Source organism: Mchenga conophoros, linkage group LG3, assembly GCF_057382185.1.
Source record: "Mchenga conophoros isolate Kocher_MC1m ecotype Shallow Benthic linkage group LG3, M_conophoros_male_GT1.1, whole genome shotgun sequence".
NCBI classification, from domain to species: domain Eukaryota; kingdom Metazoa; phylum Chordata; class Actinopteri; order Cichliformes; family Cichlidae; genus Mchenga; species Mchenga conophoros.
Window position 1 is genome coordinate 27,382,000 of NC_140528.1, and position 15,892 is coordinate 27,397,891.

At 45.8% G+C, this 15,892-nt stretch overlaps 2 protein-coding genes across 2 annotated transcripts in view; one reads left to right on the top strand and one right to left on the bottom strand.

The window, feature by feature from the left end:
- LOC146577945 (uncharacterized) overlaps window positions 1-15,892 on the top strand; it is a 160,995-nt gene that overhangs the window by 126,006 nt on the left and 19,097 nt on the right. The window lies entirely within an intron of this gene.
- On the bottom strand, window positions 6,235-6,954 carry LOC146577950 (uncharacterized). Its single transcript, XM_085249740.1, has one exon. The coding sequence runs from the start codon at window positions 6,952-6,954 to the stop codon at window positions 6,235-6,237; it is 720 nt and encodes a 239-aa protein (XP_085105866.1).

Consider the following 15,892-nt stretch of genomic DNA (forward strand, 5'->3'; position numbering starts at 1 on the left):
TTCCTTGAGAAGACAAAAGCCCTGTAGGGTCTCATTTAAATTGATTGGCGACATACCTTTCTTTTTGGAAACACCCACCCTATATAAAAAAACACGCTCAGAGCCCGAAACCCTGAGCCATTTACGCCTCAAGATTCGCTGCAGAGCACACCATCTTCTTTGCGATCATCAACACTAACATCGTTCTTTATAACATGGACATCGTAAACGGTAAGTAAAACAAAACCTATTATTGGATTTTTAAAAAGTGTTATGTTAACATATTATAGGATATTCAAACTATTTTTTTTCCTAAAACAAAAGCTTAATTTTTAGGAGTTCGGGAGAACGGCCCAGGACCCTTTTCTTTAGAAACGGGCGCTTTTACAGCTGGAACTAGTCCTCTAACAGGCACAAGGTGTGTACAGCATTACTGGATTTTTAAACGTATGTATGTTTTAAACTAGCGATTGTTTTAAATTATGTAATAACGTTTTTGTTTGATTTGTTCCAGGGTTAACAAACTGAGCAGGAAAACATTCAGACATCGCTACCACAGAGCCCAACCTTACATCAGGTGTGTATACAACGCGATGTATAGTTGTGTATTTTTTTTTTAAAGGGGTTTAAACAATTACAAATGTTCTAAACTGACCGTTTTACACATACAGAACCACGCCAGAGAACCGGGTGTGTGGAGAAGCAGGACCATCCCGAATAACGCACACTACAAGGTAAGCATAGGCATATATAAATTAGATAAAAAGAGAGAGAGGGAGACAGGCTTATTCAGTTTGAAATGGGTACATGTATAAAATGTTTTAACACATGTCTATCTATCTTCACAGACTGCAGAACAGCACCCCTCCTCATAATGATCAGGACACCGTACGATTCCAGACGTTTTTGGAATGTTTAAGCAGTATTGACCTCCCAGAACAACAAAAACCTGGAGCTTTGTGCAACAGTGGAGAGTCAGAACCGATCTTCATCAGCGAACCTGCAACACCCCCGAGTGAGTGGCTACCTCGCGATTTCTCTCATGTTTTTGAGTACAGTATATCAGATTTTGATCTAGTTCATATACCCACCACCCCAGAATGTGTCAGAAATAGCGTTGATTCACACATAGATTTAGAAGAAGATGGCATAACAGACTCTCAAATATCAGCGGCGTATGATGTTTACATTAAGCTTCCAGATGCTCAGCCTGCTGAACAAAGTCATATAGCTTCAAAAAATGATATCCTATCTTTGATCGATGCTAAACTCAGCCAACATCAACAAGCAGTACAGAGGCATGTGCAAGAAATAGCAGTTAAACTCAACCAGTTTCAACAAGCAGTACAGGAGGGCTTACAAGAAATAGTCACTAAACTCAATCAACATCAAGAAGCAGCACAGGGCAACTTGCATGAAATAGCTGGTGGTCTAAATAGTACCCGGCAGGCAATAAACAGTACCTGGGGTTTATTAGATCTCATTAGTACCCGCTTTTTAAATCGCTGACTTTTAAAATCCACACCATGGACCCACCCCGTAAATTATTCAAACACAATGATGGTACCTCCACTCGAGCTAAATGGTTTGACTTTGAGGCTTATAACCAGTGGGCTGCGCAAATAGTAAACAAATGCCAAGTTTTGCATGCAAGACTTAGTAGTGCAGCAGCATCATCCTCATCCGATACACATCCTTGTCAGACTGTTCCTACGTCTGCTATTGCTGATGGGGCTATTGTTGCTAATAATAGTGATAGTACAGCAGGTGTTGCTCGGGCCGTTGCTGTTACTGATGCTAACCATATAGCTTGTGCTGCTGGTGATTTTGCGTCTGATGCACATTCTAGCCGGGTCACCTCTGCTGCAGCTACTGCAGTTGTTATTGAGCCTGTTACCGCTTCTACTATTACTTCAACCACACATGCGTGTCCGGGCTCCGCTGGTGATGCTGCAACACAACACACCCCCTCAATCATTGTAAATTTCTCACAAACAGATACTGCTGTAATTGAGCCCGTTGTGCAGTCTGGGTCCGGCAGTCGCTCTCAGTCGCACATTAGAGAGATACCTAATTTTAATGCTCGCGAATTGCGTGAACGCCTTGATTTTAGAGGTATAAGTCTCGATCATCCAGAACAAGTGCTGGCGCGCGTGCGCGAGTGCTTAGCCAATGTGATAGACAGAGCTGTGGCGGGATCCCAACAGGGCAGTGTTCTAAACGTGGTCCTGCGTGGCCCCTCGCTGGCTTCAGATGTTCAGGCTGTTTTAAACGCTGATGATCGGTATGATCCGGAGCTGTTTCTCGATCAAATTGCACAAGTTATGCAGAGTAATGATGAATCTATCGGCGATGATGAATTAGAGTTTATTGTCACGATAGCTCAGAACAGTAGTGGTGGGGCTCGCTTAAGACTGGCGCACATACCTTATGATGAGATTCTCTCAAAGAAAGGCAGACATTTATACACACCAAACAACACAAACAACAATTTGTGCTTCTCCCTATGCATAGCACATTCATTAAACTCATCATCCTCTGAGCATGAAAAACTTGCTACAGCTAAACAGATGCATGCTGAAGTAGGTCTATGCGACACACAGCAAGTATCATTCTCTGATGTCGGTAAATTTGAGAAGCACTTCAACATTAAGATTGTAATCTATTACCACACAGAAGGGCGTAAACGCCTGGAATGTTTTTACACACATGAAGAGCCAAACCCTAACACGTTGATGATGTATCTCCATAATCAACATTACCACCTGATTTTAAACCCGACCGCTTTTTTGGGGGGGTCCTATGTGTGTAATTTCTGTTACAGTATATATAATACACCATTACAGCACAGCTGTAAACATAGATGTAACACATGTTACACACTCTGTCAACATCACAGGGGACCCACAGTGAAATGCAGCGACTGTAACCGCATCTGCAAATCACAACACTGTTACCAACAACACAAATTACCTGAATTAAAACACAACATGATCCCCTGTGATAATATGAAACATTGCATGCACTGTGGCACCACATATAGAGAATCCAAGAAATTGCCACACAAATGTGCGCAGCCTGGATGCGAGCACTGCCGCGAACCTAAATTAGCAGGAGACTCCGACCAAAGTGTTTCATACAGCCTGTTGAAAAACAGAAGCCTAACGATAAATACATTTTATATGATTTTGAGACGCGGTACCACAACGGTAAACACGAGGCTAACTTTGTGTGTGCGTCTGATCTGAAGGGCAATAAGTTCACATTTAATACATTAAAGTGTGTGGAGGCGTTTGTGCAGCATTACAGACGCCCAAGGTTTCGTGGGTACACTTTCATAGCACATAATGCATCTGGCTTTGATAACTACATACTCCTCGAGTACTTTGTCAGACAGAGCATAACACCTAGTGTCATAATGAGCGGCAGCCGTGTGATTTTAATGCATGACAGGGACTATGACCAGCGGTGGATTGATTCGTTCAGCTTTTTGCCCATGGGCCTTGCCAAAATACCCTCTGCTTTAGGTTTTCAAGACCTGCAGAAGGGCCATTTCCCACACAGGTTTAATACGAGGGATAATGAGCGTTATGTGGGCCCGTACCCAGACCCCTCCTTCTACGGCTATGAGCACATGTCTGAAAGCGATAAGGTGCGATTCATGGAATGGTACCAGGTTGCCTCACAGAATCCCTTTGATTTTCAGGCTGAACTCAGGCGTTACTGTGTTAACGATGTTGATGTCCTGCGTAAAGCATGCATCATTTATCGTGACACGCTACTGGGTTGTACACAAGTTGATCCATTCACGTATACCACCCTGGCTGCATTTAGTATGGGTGTGTATAAAACGCTGTTTCTGCCTAGAGACGCGCTCGCTCTCACGTATGACGGGGCATACGTTGAGCAGAACAAGACGTTTTCTAACGTCTCTATTGAATGGCTTCAATACGTGTCCCACACCACCAGCAAAGTGGTCAAACATGCTCTCAGAGGAGGCGAACAGAGGGTTGGACCGTATTTTGTGGACGGTTTTGACCCCACAAGTAATACAGCTTATGAATTTGCAGGATGTTTTCACCACGGTTGTGTTAAATGTTACCCCGAGAGTGAAGTTAATCCTGTCAGCAAAGCATCCTATGGTTCAAGGTTCAAGGTTCAAGGTTCTTTATTTGTCACATGCATAGTTATACAAGTATAACACACAGTGAAATGTAGCCTGACACGCTCCTCGACATGTGCAAAAATTGGGGGGGGGGGTGTAGAGGAAGAACATTATATATATATATATATAGTATATACACTGGGTGAATGTGCAGTAGTAGCAGCAAGCAGGTGAATTCTGTACATTAATATGAATAGACATCTGACTATTTTACAGGATAGACAATATAAACATATTTAAAGTTAAAGGAATTGAAATGTACATTGTGCCTTGGTTTAGAGTGTCTGGAAGAGAGTCCTGACTCAGTCAATTATAGATGATGTGAGAGGGCGGGTGTGTGTGTTTAGGGCACGGATGGCTTGGGGATAGAAGCTCCTCTTGAGTCTCTCTGTCCTTGCCCGGATGATGCGGAACCTTCTACCAGATTGCAGAAGTTGGAACAGTTTGTTGCCAGGATGGGACGGGTCCTTCAGTATCTGCTCTAGTCCGGCATCTCCTGGTGTAGGTGTCCTGAAGCGGGGGGAGAGCAATCCTGCAGCAGCGTTCGGCTGTACGGATCACTCTCTGGAGAGCTTTTTGGTCCTTCACACAGCTGTTCCCGAACCACGATGTCATGTTCTGTGTGAGGATGCTCTCCACAGCGCCTGTATAGAAAATCCTGAGGATCTTTGGAGAGACCCTGAACTTCCTCAGTTGTCGTAGGTGATACAGGCGCTGCCTAGCCTTTTTGGTCTGGACCTGAATGTGGGCAGCCCATGTCAGGTCTGAGGAGATGTGGACACCAAGATACTTGAAGGACTGCACCCTCTCCACTGGAGCTCCATTGATGATAATGGGCTTGTAGTCTCTGTGCTGACCCCTTCTGAAGTCCACCACCAGCTCCTTGGTCTTGCTGACGTTCAGCTGGAGGTGGTTGTCCTGGCACCACGATGCCAGATTATTCACTTCATCCATGTAGGCCGCCTCATCGTTGTTGGAGATGGCACCCAACACCACTGTGTCGTCAGCAAACTTCACAATGGTGTTGGAGCCATGGGTGAAGCTGAAGCTTTTTAAACCAGCCATGCTCCGCATGATCACATATTCACACATGTCAACCAGATCGGCTTGAAACTGTTTGTCGACCCCTGTCACCAATACTCTATTTCTGGGGAAATGGATCCTCGCAGGTTTATGGAGTATGTAAGTGTCGTCTTGTTCTAAATAATGTTTGACCTGAGATAGTGGAGGTGTTACACCTGATGCCTCCCCTGCCGCTATATGTAGCTTATTTAAGCTTATTTAAACTGGCTAACCCCGCAGGATGGGCTGGATCATGATATATTTTATGCAATGTGCTTTCCATGATTTACAAACCACAAATGACTAAGATGTTGATGTTAACACGTCTTTTTATTTAATTTTCACAAAGACACAATCACAGACAATGGATACTTGAACAGCCCACATTAAACCAGATGTAACCCAGCCCAGTAGTTTCCAATCATGCGGAGCATGGCTGGTTTAACACTGCGGGCGCAAGTACTTACATCTAGCATGTGCCCAATGTTGTCATTAATGGCGCATACTATATATCGCTCTGATCTCAGTTCACACATGATGTGTTCTGCAACTCTGCGGATTTGTGTTCCAGACCCATCTGCAGTGGATGAGCGTACAAACAGCCGGATGGCAGGGATGAATCGGTCAGTCTGGAGCCTTATCATCACATCATCATAGTAGGTGTCGAAGAAATACTCAGACAATTCCTGCAAGCAGCTGTGTTGCACCTGACTGGGGTGGCCTGTTTGGCATCCGTAACATGTCTCTTGTAGAAACTCATTCAAAGCCAACATCAACAGGTGGAGAGTTGCGAGTTTGATGTCGATTACAGTTTCCTCCCACAGGTCTGATGTGAGGGGGTCCTGCGAGCATTGTGAGGGTGGTGGAGTCTGGGGGGTCGGGATTAGCAGCTCTGTTGATGGTGACTCCAACAGGTCCCACGAGGGCGTGTCATTCTCTGTAAAATGAAAACCACAACCTGTTAATTTGTCACATAGATACACACTCAACCCCAACACACCCGCACATTAAACCTACCAGTTTATTGTTTAGCTGTCGGAAGGTCTTATGATTTTAGGTTTGCACAGGGTAGCAGGCAAACCAGTCTTCGGACAACTCGCCAGATCGTCAAAAACAAGGCGTTTTCTAATACTCTCGTACGCCGTGTTGAGTCTGTCCCTCTTGATCGCGTCATCAATCTGGCTAAACAGACGCGACAAACCTCTCCAGTCGCACCACTGTATAAAAAACAAGTCCTTAAACCATCTTGTGCGCTCTTCGAGGTTTAGAGGGTAAGGATTTAACCTCCAGTTTTCAAGCCCTCTGGAAGCAATAAGACTATCCCTGTCATCACATACACTGAGAAAAATAAAGTCGTCTGGGTTGCGATTGAAACGATCAGCCTCAACCCTGTAAAGCTCAGGGCCTGATGCACTGTTCCACTGGGAAACATACAGCAGCTCTGGGAAGCCCACATTGTCCAGGTCCGCACACACTACGGTGCGGAAGAGCTTCCAGTTTTTAGTAGACATGACTTGGGGTTCCCCCCAAAACAATCCCTCGCCACAATCTACACTAAGCACAACTGCCCCTTCGCTATATTTAATGGCATACACATACCCTTCGGCGCCTCGATATTCTAACTTAAATACAGTTCCATCTACGGCGTTTTCACAGCATTGCTTTTTACGTTGAGGACCCCGACTGCATACTCCTGAAGACATACCTAGAGCGGTTGTGGCATGGGCGATGTCCTGGCTGGGTGTCATGGTTGATGCAGATGTCATTCCGTGCTCCATAGGTCGATGCGTCGGGGATCCTTAGCGCGATGTGTCGGTGCTCCTCAGGCCGTGGCGGTGATGCTCTTAGAATGTGAAAGGATCACTTTTATACCTATACAACCTAGCACATCCCACTAGGAGGAGTCGTTCCCGCCCAGAGGGTATGAACAAGCATAACCGGTAGCACACCTGAACGTGCATGCGCACACGCACGAAACCGGTCGTCAAACCGGTTGTCAAACCGGTGGTCAAACCGGTTGTCAAACCGGTTTGGTTGGCCGCCATCTTGGACTAGTGCCATCGTATTACTACTGGTGTGTCTTTGAACATCAAAGCTGTAACCATGTTTAACAAGAAATATAGAAGTACACTTTTACATCAACTGTTCACAGCTTCATGTTTTTATTTATTCATCAAAAAGAATTTCTGTTTGTTGACAAGAGTTATTATCGTTTTATATTTTCTAATCTGGTTTTTCCTTATTTTGTTTATTTTATTTCAATTCAGTTTACTTCTTGTTAGGTTTAGTCTCAGTAGTTTTGATCTCTAGTCATTTTTACTGTATTGAGGGCAAATGTCAGAGGCAAAACAGATCAGATATTACAATAAAAACACATAACTCTTTGAAAGCAGGTGGTAAAGAACCCTAATGTATAAACACGACATGAAATGAAACTGGAAACTACCTACTACTGGTTATTAGCTGCATTGTTGTTGATAGAAAAGGGTCCACATCACAAAATCCACAAATCCAAAAGGAAATCAAAACAACAAACATCCCCAACAGGCAGAAAACATGATGAACTAACTATTCTGTTGCTGTCATTCCCAGAATATGATCACACATGCTCTCCACAGTTACAGCTGTGAGTCTATTCAAATTAACTAGGGAGCAGCAGGTTTCTACTAAAACCAAGCTGACATTAGCCAGCAAAACATTACCGACTGGTTCAGTAAAAACACAACAGTTTTGTTCACAGAAAAAAAACCACACAGTTTCTGTTTTGAAACAATTCAAATAATCATTCGATGACTTTTTTTTTTTAAATAAAATGTTTGTCTCCACTCATCAATAATCTATAATAAGTCAAATGAAGTAAGAAGGGAAACTTACAATTTCTTTAAACTCTACCGAGTAGAATTTCGTCTCCACACCCGGATTTTGTCAGTGTGTTCTTGTCTCAACTCGCGTTGAGTTTCTCCAAATCCTCTTCGGACATGGTGTTTACTCAGTTTTTAATTTTTACTTTCTCCACCCATTTGATACATCAGATTATGAAATACCACACAAGCAGAGACAAGTCACATATCATCAACACAGCACAGTGTGAAGAACAAAGAATGACCAATTTCACCTTTTGTGAATCTTTTGTACTTCTCAAAACATTTCCTGTCGTTTGATTGACACAGCCTCTGGCTGTAGCCTGCTTTAGGCCTCCTGAGAACTCTGAGTATCCTGTGCAGCTGAGTGCTAGACTTTGATTATGATTTACTATGAATTTTACACTAACTGCAGAAATAAGTTATAATAAAAATCTTCATAATCTCTGGGCCCAATGTGGGTTCCATGTATCCCGTGTATACTGTAAGTATTAAGACGTTATCACCTACCACCTTCTGGTGTTGGCCAGAGGGGCCGATGGCGCGATATGGCAGCCTCGCTTCTGTCAGTCTGCCCCAGGACAGCTGTGGCTACACCTGTAGCTGCCTCCACCAGTGTGTGAGAGTGAATGAATAGTGGCATTGTAAAGGGTCTTTGAGGGTCTCGAAAAGCGCTATATAAATGTAATCCATTATCATTATTATTATTATAGGATATTATGGTCGACAGTATCGAACGCTGCACTGAGGTCTAGCAGGACAAGCACAGAGATGAGTCCACTGTCAGAGGCCATAAGAAGATCATTTGTAACCTTCACTAAAGCTGTTTCTGTGCTGTGATGAGCTCTGAAACCTGACTGAAACTCTTCAAATAAGCCATTCCTCTGCAGATGATCTGTTAGCTGTTTGACAACTACTCTTTCAAGGATGTTTGATATGAAAGGAAGGTTGGAGATTGGCCTATAATTAGCTAAGACTGCTGGGTCTAGAGATGCTTTTTGAGTAAAGGTTTAACTACAGCCAGCTTGAAGGCCTGTGGTACATAGCTGATTATTAGAGATAGGTTGATCATATTTAAATTCAAATTGAAATGTTATTTGTAACGCACATAATCATACACAGTACGACATGTAGTGAAATACTTATTGCTGTGCAATGCCCAACTATTTAAGTACAGTAAAGAAATTTACAACATTTACAGATTGAAAATATAGAAATTTACAGTAAAAAACAAAATAATGTGCAAATAACAATTTAGGAAGTGCTAATAAGAATGCATGCAGTGACGTGAAGCATTACAGTCAAGTCCTACACCTTGTTCAGGGCCCGGACAGCGTGGGTTGGTGCTTCCTGCTTTAGCCTTTGTTTGTAAACAGGCATAAGGAAGGTGGCGGCATGGTCCGATTTTCCAAATGCCAGAAAACACTGTGCTCTGTAGCAGTCCTTGAACAGAGTGTAGAAGTGGTCTAATGTCTTAGTGCTCCTGGTGGGGCTGGTGATGTGCTGTTATAGATTATGAAGTGTGTTTGAGATTTACTCTGTTAAAGTCTCCCATAATAGTAAGCACGGTGAAGTGAATGAAGTGCTTGTTGTTGTGTGACAGCCTCAGGTAGCTCAAATAAGGCAATGACCACAGTGAAATCTTGAGAGAGATAGAAAGGGCAACTTTTAATAATCAAAAGTTCCGGATTGGGTGAGCAAGAGTATGTGAGTGGAGAATTGCTTGCTCTGTCCCACCATTTGTTGTTCACCACCAGACAACCTCTTTTCTGCCCTGACTCTGTTTTCTGTCCATGCGGTAAACCGAAAAGAAGTCTGCGAGCTGCAAGACGTAGTCCAGTATCGCTGGTTTTAGCCATGTCTCACTGAAGCAGAGGTGGCAGTCCCGGATGTCTCTCTAGAATTAACTCTGGTCCTGAAGTCTTCAAGCTTGTTCTTGATGGACTGAACTTTGGGTAGCAGGATACTGGGCATGGGCGCATGATGTGCAAGGAGCCTGTAGCTTGTTACTGATGCCAGGTGCGTCCTTTGTTCTCTCTCAGGGTCCCCCTTGGCCAGGATGGGTCCAGAGTTAAACACGATGAATATTCTAGACCAAGAGAAACAAGAATATCTCTACTATAGCAGATTTAAGGCAGCTAGACCATAAAGAGCATATGGGAGAATGACGCAACCCATAACGGCAATGCTCAGTGGCTAGTGGATCTGAGGGCAGACCACAGCGACCTCCCTGAACAGGGTCCAGTAACCATCACAGTGGCAGATATCCAAGAAAGGGTCTCCAGTATGAAGAGTTGGACAGCACCAGGCCCCGACATGGTTCACGCCTACTGGCTAAAGAAGCTGACTGCACTCCACGAGCGTCTGGCAGCACAAATGAACCAGCTGCTAGTTAACTAGAGACACCCGGAATGGCTAACCGAAGGTCGGACAGTCCTGATCCCCAAGGACCCCAAGAAGGGACCGGTCCCCTCCAACTACCGACCAATAACCTGCCTCAGTACTACATGGAAGCTCCTGTCAGGCATCATATCGGCTAAGATGAACAGGCACATGGGTCAATACATGAGTGGGACACAGAAAGGAATTGGCAAGAATACCAGAGGCGCAAAACACCAGCTACTGGTAGACAGAACAGTCAGCCGAGACTGCAAGATGCTAGCAGCCAGGGCATACATGGAACGCCATAACCAAGTGGCCGGCATAGTGTACAGGAACATCTGTGCCGAGTATAACCTGGAAGTCCCGAGGTCAAAATGGGAGATGCCCCCAAGGGTGGTGGAGAATGACCGAGTTAAGATCCTGTGGGACTTCCAGATACAGACGGACAAAATGGTGGTGGCTAACCAACCGGACATAGTGGTGGTAGACAAACAGAAGAAGACGGCCGTAGTGATCGATGTAGCGGTTCCGAATGACAGCAATATCAGGAAGAAGGAACACGAGAAGCTGGAGAAATACCAAGGGCTCAGAGAAGAGCTCGAGAGGATGTGGAGGGTGAAGGTAATGGTGGTCCCCGTGGTAATCGGAGCACTAGGTGCGGTGACTCCCAAGCTAGGCGAGTGGCTCCAGCAGATCCCGGGAATAACATCGGAGATCTCTGTCCAGAAGAGCGCAGTCCTGGGAACAGCTAAGATACTGCGCAGGACCCTCAAGCTCCCAGGCCTCTGGTAGAGGACCCGAGCTTGAAGGATAAACCACCCGCAGGGGCGTGCTGGGTGTTTTTTTTTTATATATATATATTCAGATAGATATATAGGTACAAAAATCCACCACATTAGATATATAGGTATACATGTCATACAAAAATCCACTACAACATATTCTCACTGTGAGCCATACAGCGACGGTGTTACTTTGTTCCTGCTCAAAACAGCACAACGTCGAACAGTGTCAAGATTTTGAGAAAAAATCTGTTAAAAGCAGTAAAATCCTGAAATCTGCAGTATAGTCAGTCACCGCTGATTATTTCTCAGTTGCAGTGAATAGAAAATAAACTGTAGGAAACTAAAAAGAAGAAAGAAGAAGAGAAATAACAATTTTACATAAACCAGGGCCTAACCAACCCTCCTTGGATGAGGGTGTCTAGTGATAATGGCCGAAACACCTGATGAATCCAAGGTCCACTATTGATGATGTGTCCATCCATCTTCATCCGCTTTATCCGAGGCCGGGTCGCGGGGGCAGCAGCCTAAGCAAAGAGGCCCAGACCTCCCTCTCCCCAGCCACCTCCTCCAGCTTATCCGGGGGAACACCAAGGCGTTCCCAGGCCAGCCGAGAGATATAATCTCTCCAGCGTGTCTTGGGTCTGCCCCCGGGGCCTCCTCCCGGTGGGACAGGCCTGGAACACATCACCCAGGAGGCGCCCAGCGGGCATCCTTGTCAGATGCCCGAACCACCTCAGCTGGCTCCTTTCGATGTGGAGCAGCAGCTGCTCTACTCTGAGCCCCTCCCGGATGGCTGAACTTCTCACCCTATCTCTAAGGGAGAGGCCAGCCACCCTTCGGAGGAAGCTCATTTCTGCCGCTTGTATCCGTGATCTCGTTCTTTCGGTCACTACCCACAGCTCGTGGCCATAGGTGAGGGTGATGTGTCCCAATATAAAATGATAATCTAGATCAATCTCAAATCCCTAAACCTTACCAAGGAAGGAAAATGACAGATAAGCCTGGGTAAAGGACCGAAAGTGTCATGGTGCTGGGTCGTTGACCGAGCATTTTGTGTTTATTATGATTATTTTCCTCTGTTATTCTGATTTTGGTATCCTTTTTTTTTTTTTTTTTTTTTTTGCCTGTCCCGTTTGGCTCTTTTGCATCAGAATTGTTGTCTAAAGGCAAAGAAAGATGCCCAACGGATTTACTTTACCAAATTGACCATCCCAGCCTTGCCATAATGGTCCATTTGATTCACCTTTTATTGTTTATTTTATTTTCACTTGCTGAATACGGGACAGACTTGACTGGGGGAAGAAGGGGAGAAAGAAAGAGGGAAAGAGAAACAGCTGAGAAGAGGGACGGGGGAGAAGGGCAAAAAACAAAAACCAACAGAACGGGCAGAAAAAAAAAAGAAAAAAAAGAAAATGCATATATCGATCACCTGGATCACCTGCTGAGAAAGAAAAAGGAAAACAAGCAGAAGAGAACAAGAGTAATAGAATAAACAACATCACAATGATATATGGGAATATGACAGTAAATACTAAATATTAAACATTATTGTGCAGCACATAAGATCAACAGAACACAGTGTGCTTTGAGGTAGGAGCCAAAAAGGGTGTAGTTTGTGGGTGTGATCACCCGTGTGTACACCTGTGAGCATGGACGCGCTTGTTTTTAAAAGGTTCCTTCATGTAATGATCTGCTAGAGGGTGTGGGGGGGCCACAGCCCCGTCCTCCAGGGTATGAAGCAGGTATGGAGGAGATCAAAACTCCAGACATCCAGAGGCCCCCAGAACACAAGAGACCAAGGAAGACCAACAGAGGGGCAGCTGTGCCACTGTCCCAGTAAGAGCTGAGGAGAGTCCCAGATGAGGGCTCACTCAGCAGCTGCGGAGCAGAAGCCAGGGGGAGTTGCAGTGACGCGCCCGTGAGCTCCGCCGGCAGCCAGCTGCGCCTGAGTGACCGAGCCCCAGGCCGAGAGGCCGGGGGCACCCCACCTCCGAAGTGGCCCGAGCGATCCCCAGGCTCCAGGCCCCGATAAGCGGCCGCCAAGGAGTGAGCCGGTGTGTAGCTGGGCGCCCACCCCCAGACACAAAGAACCACCAACGCACCGATGTCTGAGGGAGTCCGCCACTGGCAGGGGAAGTGGTGGTAGGGGGAGATAGGCCTCCAAACCTTGGAGGGCCTGAGATGTCCCCAGAGAGGTGGCGCCTGACACCCAACCTGACATATAGACACAGACATACAGGCACACACAGACACAAACATCCATTCCCACCCTCATGCTCTCATGTGCACTTACTCCACACTCAACCAACGTGGAGACAGACATAAAGAGACGTTGTACACACGATCACACTCCCCAAGCGTACTCTACGAACCGGGTCTAGGTACCCTTGCCCCTGGAGGGGGGAACTGCACCCAGACCCAGGTGGTGTTACCCTTTTCCCTGCGGTGGGGAGAGGCAGACCGCCCCGACTCCGTAGCAGCAGGGAGGCCCCACACCCCAGACCGCAGTCGGACGGCCAACTCCTCCTCCTAGCTCCCCCGCTCCAGCAGGTCGCAGAGAACGGGGGTGAGAGAAGACTCCAAACCTCCCTCCACCCGCTCATTGTAGTGTTGATGCATGTGTGTTCTAAGGTGCATTTAAAACCCAGGAGGGCATAGAGCTACCTGCCAGAGAGCAGCAGGTAAGCGCATAGTCCCTCCTGCTAGCCCTCAATGTCTACGTGTATTTAAAATTGAGAGGTGGGCAACGACGCCAGGGGTGAGGTGTACACCCTGATGGTAACTTGGACTCCGTGTATCGTGCCCACCCCCAAGATCCTATATGTATGTGTAATGAGAGTGTGAATAATGTGAATGTCTAAGTTGTGGGATTTTGGTATTCTGTGTCCCCCACCCTTGTGTCCAGTTCGTGTTATAGATTTCCTGTTTTATTCTGAAGGTCTCTGTCTGTTGTCATTGTGTTCAGCTTGTGTCCTTCATCATGTGTATTAGGATCAGCTGTTCTTCCCTCCTGTGTGTTCAGTACCCGATTACCTTGTGTGTGTATATTTAGTGGGTGTCGGTCTGTGTTCGTTGTCGGCTCGTCTGTGCTTCTTGGTGTCCTATTCGTTAGTCTGCGTCTCTCTGCCTTTCACCCCGTTTCCTGAGAATTTCAAATTTGCTCTTTAGTTTTTCCCAGTTTAGGTTTCCGTTAGTATCTCTCATGCTTCATTTCCCGTTTTTGTCGCCCTGCCACTCTGTAAATAAACGTCACTCTCATCACCAGTCGCTTGCTTGCATTTTGGGTCCTCGTTCATCCACTGCACGACTGCTCCCCCAGCCGTGACAGAAAGTTGACACATAGAACGATGTGTGCTGCTGGCAAAGTTTCTGGGCTGCCTTTCCTCATAACAGCCATCCCTCAAGAGTCTCTCCATCTAAAGCAATCCATTATCAGGGACTGTAACATCTAGCCGTTTTAACTGAATCAGTACTCTGGAGTGATTCAGTGACCACTGCGAAAGGGCAGCTGACAATCAGAGAAAGACCAGATGACAGCTTGGAAAGACTGGTGACAGGAAGCAACAGACCCTAACGGAGCTGGTGTAGGTAAATGCCTCATACCAGCAGGACCCAGCACTTTTTAGTGAAGCTGGGTGCACCCATTATTGCTACAGAAATCTCAAAAGAGAAGATATCCCTAGGGTCTGCGAGAGCAGAGGGGGAAGAAGACCCTTTCTGGACAGATTTAATGGCAACGAACCACGGAATGATACGGTACCAACGATGAATAGAACCAACCAGCTAATAATGGACCATCAATGATGGTAGGAAGGAAGTCGCAGAACTGCATTTGTGGCTGGTCAAAGTCCAGAGGCAGTCCAGAGGTTGAAGTCCAGAGACAGGAGAATCCCCACAGTCCTCAGGGTATCAGCACCCCTTTCGAAGTTCATTGTCGTACAGACTCCCTCATAGACTCCAGATCAGGACTCAGTCAAATCCAGCCAGTAGCAGTTCCCAGTCAAGAGCTTAGCCAGCCACACTCAATATTAGATTCTAGCTCAGGGCCCGGCCATTTAATATCAGCCCCTAGCTTGGAGCTTAGCCACCAACAGCTAGGAACACACTTGTGTATAGATGTAAGCCAGCCACAATCAACACTACGTTCCAGCCCAGAGCGCATCCAGAAACAGCCAACAGAATCTTCCAACACTCTAGCTACTAGCAAGGGAATGGAATATGGAAGGCAGGAAAGATCAGCTTCTGTGGCCCAGATCCAGAGAGAAAAATTTGACACTAAGCTAACCTAATCCGGGAGACTAGAAAACAAACGTGACAACCTTAAACATGAAAACCAGGCGAGGATGCATAGAAACTTGGAGACATGGTGTGAACATAAAAGACAATGCAGCAATGAATAACAGCAGACCTAAATACACATGAGGGTAACGAGGGAAAACAAAACACAGGGTTCATAGCTAGGATGAATGAACATAGTGAGAAGACAAGAGAAAGCACACTGAACATGGGATGCGAGTCACAATAAAAAATCAGACGTAAGAAGCACAGGCTTGACATAACATCAGGGAAACAAAATGGGAGATGGAAAACAGACATAAGAAACAAATACAGAGAACATGACAGTTAGGGAGAACAACCCGCCTGATAGAATCATACAA